Source organism: Pyrus communis, chromosome 7 (genome assembly GCF_963583255.1).
Source record: "Pyrus communis chromosome 7, drPyrComm1.1, whole genome shotgun sequence".
Lineage (NCBI taxonomy): Eukaryota > Viridiplantae > Streptophyta > Magnoliopsida > Rosales > Rosaceae > Pyrus > Pyrus communis.
Window position 1 is genome coordinate 5,251,342 of NC_084809.1, and position 7,842 is coordinate 5,259,183.

General features: G+C 39.4%; 2 protein-coding genes across 3 annotated transcripts; one reads left to right on the top strand and one right to left on the bottom strand.

Moving 5' to 3' along the window:
- The first annotated feature begins 943 nt into the window (after positions 1–943).
- On the top strand, positions 944–2,372 carry LOC137740231 (uncharacterized GPI-anchored protein At4g28100-like). Its single transcript, XM_068480074.1, has 2 exons — positions 944–1,734; positions 1,806–2,372. Exons 1-2 carry the CDS (start codon positions 1,087–1,089, stop codon positions 2,139–2,141), a joined length of 984 nt encoding a protein of 327 aa, XP_068336175.1. The 5' UTR covers positions 944–1,086; the 3' UTR covers positions 2,142–2,372.
- Positions 2,373–4,514: 2,142 nt separating this feature from the next.
- On the bottom strand, positions 4,515–7,198 carry LOC137738686 (equilibrative nucleotide transporter 3-like). Of its 2 annotated transcripts, none has more exons than XM_068478163.1 (9): positions 7,157–7,198; positions 6,932–7,036; positions 6,602–6,757; positions 6,352–6,495; positions 6,135–6,240; positions 5,857–6,032; positions 5,607–5,767; positions 4,925–5,183; positions 4,515–4,842 (listed from the first exon to the last, which is right to left on the bottom strand). In XM_068478163.1, exons 1-9 carry the CDS (start codon positions 7,196–7,198, stop codon positions 4,735–4,737), a joined length of 1,257 nt encoding a protein of 418 aa, XP_068334264.1. In that variant the 3' UTR covers positions 4,515–4,734. The 2 variants fall into 2 exon arrangements, with proteins under 2 accessions (XP_068334264.1, XP_068334263.1); XM_068478162.1 differs by having other exon boundaries at positions 5,607–5,770.
- Between the last annotated feature and the right edge of the window lie 644 nt (positions 7,199–7,842).

Below are 7,842 nucleotides of genomic sequence, written 5' to 3' on the forward strand. Positions count from 1 at the left end.
TTTTCATACTTGGAGTGTGAATAAAACTCATGTTTAATCGTTTAGTCATCTAACGGTTATTCAATTAATAAATTAATTATGTTATTTAATTAAATACTATTTTGATTAATTTTTTGAAGAGTTAATCATTAAACAGAGAACTAAAAGTTAACGATTTTCATCATTACACAACATTAGAAGATGAGAATGAAGATCGAAAACTAAAGAGTAATATTAAAAAAAAAAAAAAAACTATATAGCCAATTAGCCATTTCGTCAATCACTCAAAATTATGAAAAATGAGTGAGAGCACTTGTCAGTTGTTTGAGGAGGATAGAGAATGAAAAGGAAAAAGACACCACATCCTTCCAAATCTTTATACAGCCTTTTCTATCATGCAAAAACCCAGTACTACTGCCATCTCTCTCTCTCTCTCTCTCTCTCTCTCTCTCTCTCTCTCTCTCTCTCTCTCTAGGGTTCCACCAAACGAATATCTTCTATTTTTCATGGACCCCCCTCTCTCCCTTTCTTCTTTGGTTCTCTAATCTTATAAAATTATTGAACCCAAAAGGAGTACTCTTTTATAATATTGTATAATCCAAATTTTTGAGAGCCCACTTTGCTGCGTGAACTCCACACTCACAGTACAGTACACAGAGCGTCTCTCTGCATAAATCGAGAGCTCACGGTTCCCTTTTCATCTGGATCATAATCCCCCATCAGCATCACACCACACCATTTCCAGAGAGAGAAACTCCCTCTTCTAGAGAGAGAGAGAGAGAGATAGAAACCGAAGAAGAAGAAGAAAACTAGTCTTTTAATCTGGGTTTCTACTAATTCCACTTCTCACTCTAATCTCTGTTCAAAGTTTGTGGCTTTACTTCTGTTTAGGTTTGAGGAGGAGAGAGCGAGTGCAGCCTTTCTTCGCCTCTGAATATTTTCCGAATCTCTTCCTTTCCTTGTTTTTTTCCAACTTTTCCCAGTTCATAATTTCGAAAAACAAACCATAAAGTTGTCACCTTTCTCAAACAAAAAACAAAACCAGATTTTAAAGTCCTCACCTTTAATCATTTTTCTCCAAAACAAACAAAACAACTTTACTCCAAAATGTCATCATTTCTTCCCATCTCCTCTCTCACATTCTTCCTCCTCCTCCTCTTATTAATATCCAGCTTCCACATTTCCTTCGCCGGTCTACTCGCCGAACCTGTGACCGGTAACCCGCAGCCGCTCAAACCGGGGGAAAACTCCACTCCCAACACTGTCCCCGCCTTCCCAACCCAGAACCCGACCCAGACCTGCCACCTTGACCTCTCCGCTGAGCTCTTCGGCGGCGTCAGCCAAGCATGCGGCCGAAACCTCGACCGGAGCCGATGCTGCCCCGTTCTAGCCGCCTGGCTCTTCGCCGCGCACGCCAGATCAGCCCTTGAGCTCCCCTCCTCGGCTCCGGATCAGTCGGCGGTGCCCGACCAACCGATGATGCCGGACGACTCGCAGAAGTGCGTCAACTCGCTGCAGTCTTCGCTCGTCAGTCGGAACATCCGGATTCCTCAACCCAACGCCAGCTGCGATGCCGTTCTGTGCTTCTGCGGAATCCGGCTCCACCAGATCGGATCCCTCAGCTGCCCCGCCGCCTTCAACGTGTCGCAAGGGTTCCACAACGCCACCCCTACCGCCGCCCTCAGGAATCTCGAGAAGAACTGCCGCAACTCTTCGTACTCCGGCTGCACCAAGTGCCTTGGCGCTGTCCAGAAGGTATAAAAAATGATTCCTTTTTTTTTTTCTTTAACTATCAGAATGCCCTCTGACTTGCCATCTAATTACAGCTCAAGGGAGGGAGCAAGAACGGAACGGCGGGGGACAGGAGCACGAGCGAGAGAGCGAACAAGATGTTCAACCGTGACTGCCAGCTCATGGGGCTGACGTGGCTCCTCGCCCGGAACAAAACGGCGTACATTCCGACCGTTTCCGCCGTGCTGCGCGCCATAATGTACAGTGCGCACCCGCCGCACGAGAACATGTGTAGCCCGGACCAGGAGAACATGCCGCTTGCCGTCGATTCGCTGCAGATCGAGAAGGGGCAAGGGTTCGCCGCATCATCGCCGTCCATTTTGTTGTTTCCGATTCTGCCCCTGATCATTTGGGCGTCTCTGTTTGTCTAAGGGAATCCGGGGGTGTGGTTCTGCCCAATTTTTTGGTTGTCCTGTCGTGTCGGGTCACGTGATGCTAGTGGACAATACGGGGCTGTTGGGTTGTTTTTGTCATTTTGCCCACTGTAAAAATTTCAGCTCGGTTTCCAAATTGTAGTCAAAATTGTGGTAGTACAGCAGGGAAGGTCTTATTTTATTTACCCACATTTCCTTATTTACCTCTGCGATTTGTAACCTCTTCTTTCTGCCAAAATCCAGAATTTACCTAATAAGGGGTTGGTTGAAGTGATTTTTTTGAATAACATATGAGTGCTATATAGTATATAGGTTAGGAAAGGACACTTTTGGAGAGAAAATTTGATAACTGAGTTCCGAATCATGGAAGACAAACTTATGTGAAATTGGGATCCTAAAGTAACAATGTCTCAAGCTAATCATACGACGTCACATGAGAAGTTCCAAAAGCGGAGTACCTGTCAACAGAGTTCCAAATTTCCGTCAAGATCGTCTTTGAATTGCCCTCTAAATCTAGAATTGTACAGCGGAACTACAAGAAGTGGAGCTCCCACTCTTTCAGTCGAGCATGATTGTTTTAAAATATCGTCACGCAGACATTCTGAAGTTCCTTATGGGAATTTGTGGTAGACATTGTTTGGGACTTGGGGGTTTTTACGTGAAAGATATTGAGTGAAGGCTTGGGTGCAAGAGTAATCGCTATAATGGTAAATCACTTGCATTAAATATTATTTTGACTGATTTTGTTCATGGTACTGGGAATTTCTGGAGTTGCATTAATGGTAAATCATTTGGGATTTAAGAACCCATAGGGAAAGGAGCAAGAGAAATAAAGAAATAGGGGGTGCCCAATGCTCATTTATAACATAGAAACTCCCCAAAACTGAGCATGTTGGTCGCATAGTAAATGCAAAATTTTGGACCAAATAATTTTGGATTATAAAACCCAGGACATTGTAACTTGAGGAAGAACTAGAAATGGATTAATTTATAAATTGTTTTTGGAATCTGGAGGATGAAAATGCAGTTTCACATGTTATAGGGAGCGAATTGCGGATGAATGATTGTCTTTGTCCTCCATTGGATAAATGTTTTTGTGTTTACATTGAGTATCGTGTTTGGATTCAATTTTGGTTTGGTTTGATTTGGTTTGATTGGACAAATACTATAAACTATTTTATCTTTGTGCAATCTCCACTTGCGTTAAACATTTCTTAATTAACCACACAAACTTCAGATTGTGTGATCCATCCTCTCTTCTATTGAAATGGAAAATTGAATTTGAAAGGGGTTTAGTCGCGTGGAATGGTAGCGTAGATGAAAAATATTTAAACGTAGATAAAAAATATTAAGTTGAATGCTATACAATCAAATTTGAACTTAAAAGGAGCTCTAACAGATATACCAACTTTATGTGGATTGACATAAGAATTCTTTGCTGCCAAATTTTGAGATATGAGGAAAGATGCTGTTAGTTAATTTTTTAAAATGTTCTGTTATGTGGATCTCATTAATGCACGAATAATAAATCATGAAAATTTATTTTAATTAATTTCATTTTAAAAATGAAACCTACAAATAATATTATAACAAAAAAAAAAAAAAAACATTATGATTGGATGAACAAAAAAATTGACCTTGACACTTCAACCATCAAATAGTATTTGACTTTCATCTTTTGACATCTTCATGGAGATGCTCCAACTAAAAGTGAATGGGTTGGCAACGGATAATATGGTCGGTTTGATCGGTTTTGACTTGGTCTAATCATTTTTCTTCAACTTGGAAATGAGGGGGAGAGAGAAGGAGACGGAGAGGAAATATAGAGGAAGAAGGGGAAGGAGAGAGAGAACTCAGAGAAGAGATTGAGAGCCGGACAAGGAAAGAGAAAAAGTGGCGAATGGAGAGAGAGAGAGAGAGGAAAAAGTATACGTTTAATGTGCAATTGCTTTTATATTTTCTTCTTTTTTTGCTAACAAAAAGTTGAGATGCGGGGTAAGTTGACCGATCTAAAGTCAGAGCATATCATAAGTGTCTTGATGATTTACAAAGGAAGTCTTAGCTATTTTTTGATTTTCATCATTTACCAAGAGATATTATCGGTAATCAGATTCAAATTTAAATCTTGAACTAGCGCAGAAAACAATTCTTATCAACTTAACCAATCCTTAGTAGCGCAATTATTTTTATCATTTGTGTAGAATGACTAACAATAAACATGCAAAAAAATATGTCAAAAAATTTTATAACCGATCGAGTTCAATTTTATGTCGCAAAATTGGAAAGTGTGAAGTGGGAGCCAATCCCTTTTATTCCCAATTTCCTCAAAAAACAATTTTACTGTACATGTATTACAGTTCACTAGTCCCAAAATACAAGACAAAAGCAATGACTTACTTCCATCCTTCCTAAAAATGTCTTGTGATAAAAAAGAAAAAAGAAAAAAGAAAAAAAAACTCTATCGTTTTCTTACTCATTAATTAATGAATCACCAATAAAAAAGAATCATAAATCCAGCATATTTTCTCCTGGAAATCATGACCATTAAAAAAATCACAATCTTCAAGTGAGCTAATACCATATCCATCCTTTACCAGCCCTTGCCTATAAGCCACAACCAGTCAAGTACCACCCCTGCTAGTATACCTCCAAGCAAGAACAACACCAGAAGATTTCCCAAAGCATTTTGCTCCGGCCCCTGCAAACCAGAAAAAATCCGACAAGTCTTTACTTTCAACTCGAAAAAACTGTTAGGTTTTAGTAAAATGAAGTTCACAAACCCTGTAGCCCTTAGGTGCTGAAGTAAGGACGCAGACGGTGAGGTAACCATTGGTTAAACCTAAGAAGGATGTCAGCATGATCATCCAGCCTTGGTCACCATACTTGGCTGTGAAGTAGAAACACGGGACAAGTAAGAAGCGCGAAAGAATCACGGTCATGAGCCCTCTCCGCGATTCCAACTTCAGGAATTTCACTAGCGGAATGTATCTTCCGATGAGATCACACACATTGTACAGTGCAATCAAAACAAGTGCATACCTGACGACGAAAAAGCATGTGCATTCATATAAGCATAGAACTGAATGGAACATAAGGGAAAGGTGACATTTTGACAATGCCTCTTAAGATTAGTTCTCTATTCCGATTTGCCTCTTGAACTTTCGACTTCATTCGGAGGCTCCCTAATTAATCATTTACTAGGATCAGATATGCCCCCATACCTTCAAATCATTCAATTTTTCTGTAAATTGAGTGTTACTTTCGTCCATTCAAGGAGGGGAAAACTAACGAAAATTGCGATAAATTTGATGGTGAGTGAAATTATTAGCACATCTTAAAAGATATGGGGATCAGAAGATCAAATTGAAAATCGAGATGGAAAACCGAAAGAAAGTCATAAGTTCAAGGAGCACTGGTAAGATCTGAGACGCAAACATGTGATAGATTATGTTCACTACATACCATGTTCCCAAACTGTGAGATCCAGTGTCCTCTGATAAGAATCCGGGGGATATTGACAAAGTGAGTGTATAGATTAGAAACATGTCAAGTGCATAATCAATGTTTTGAAGCAACAACTGTTTGTTTCCAAGTCGATCACATTCTCTAAGATTCTCCTCATCCTGCTTCAAATTGGGGTGTTTTTTTGCAGAACATTAGAACATGAATCCTTGGAAAACTTTGTAAGCAAATAATGGACAAAATAACATACTGTTGCTTCAGCCAATGTTTGGATGCCACCAGCGGCAAGGTCAGCTGAAACAGTTTTAGATCCTTCGGAAGCTGCCTTAGAGCGATAGTACTTAACAATTGGCAATTTTGGAAAAGAAAAAGCGTAGAGGAGAATGCAGAGAAGCTCGAAGAATGAAGTGATGGCAAAGAACAAAACTGCAGCGGACGGTGAAAAATAAACAGTCTTTAGTTAGAGGTCCAAAAGAAAACAGTAAAATGTTCAACAAAATATGAAAAACTGAGAACTAAAAAACCTACTGGCTCCCTTTCTAAGACCATTTTGGGAATTCTCAAATGCTGCCTTTGTAATCAACCTCAAAGCAGAGGTTAGAGCTCCTGATGCAGCCAAACCAGCAAGGAAAGACTGAAAAGTTTGAAACAAGAGATACTCAGAAATTTATAACAACTTCGTAATCACAAAGGACAACAAATATTTAGCACCGAACGTGAAATTGTGGAAAGAAACAATACTGACTTGGATGAGCTCCACTGGCATGAAAGAGAGGTCTCCAACCATTCCTCCTAGTACATGAGCATCTGCAATTCCAAAGACAGCGCTAATTGCACAAATTCCAATGAAAGTTCCAAGACCTCCTTTCCCGGATGTGGCTAAATCCAACTGTACCAGAATCAAGAAAATTTTAGAGGCTTAACCAATGCTAACATTTTGTGAACTTAAAAAGTATACTGAAAATATAGTCTTTGGAGATTTGAAGGGAACTTACAACTAGCACCAACAGAGAACTTAAGAAAAACAGAATGTATCCTAATAGGTTTCGCTTCCTCGTATTGATCTTCGCCTCATGGTATGACAGTACAATGATTGTTAAAACTGCGAATGGCTGGTATACCACTGTAAGTACCCTCGAGGGATGGTACCACTGCACCCGGAAAAAAAGGAAACAAAACTTAAAGGATGAGGCATTTAATCTAACTTCAAATGTAACAAACTGTCCAAACACACTGCCTACTTTCACATGATTAAAAAGCAAATACGGGAGATTATGAACTAACAGGAATAGTGAGAACAAAAATTGATTTATTCGGGCAGTTACCGGGAACAAGTAAACATAGTAATCTACAATTGTGAGCATGCTGTTCCATGAAAAGAGGCATCCATTTCCAAGAAGCCAACACACTACCATTGCAGCATACTTCCCCTACAATTAGAGAACAAATCCTTATAAGGAATTGATTCTACGCTAATCGGGAGGCAGATTCGAACTTGGGTGCAACAAATTCGTTGTAGCGTAAAGGAAACAAAAGAAAGGGCAGCAAACCTCAAGCTTTGGTGGGGGTGCATTTACATCAGGGCTTGCCATTACTGCTTCCTTTCAACCAGCTTTCCCTACATAGCGAATGCCCATGGCTAATTAGCACAGCAATATATAATAGCCCACATGATTAGAAGTAGTTTTTTTGGAAATTATTCATCAATGGCTAGTTTACAGTGATTATCTCCGGCTATTCATCTTAAATTTGCTGCTCTGGCAACAAAGTTTCTGCTCAATCTTGTCGAGAAGGCATTAGACATTTAACTAAGTATTGGTCCATCTTTATCTATAAATTATTTCGAACTTCAAAATTGAATTTGTAGACTTTTAGCCAGAAGTTTCATTATAAAATAGAACAATGTACGCATATGCAAGTTAGGTCAGTTGAATATGACAATGTGTCATCATTCTTAAACACTCATGTATGGATTCCTCTCCACCGTGAACTAGACTAATTTAGGATATCTCTTGGTGAAAACAAACAATATATGTTATTCTCAACATCTTAAATTTTAATTCTATGATGCAAGAAGCAACAAAAGTTGTAAGCTAAACAAACCCGTTACAGGTTAGTGGATGCAACAAAAAACCAAGCACTCACCTTTGACTTTCTTTCACCATTATGTTTCATAAACATGCAAAACCAAAGCTTTATCCACAAAAGGAGAGGGGGAGAGAGAAATAGAAACTTA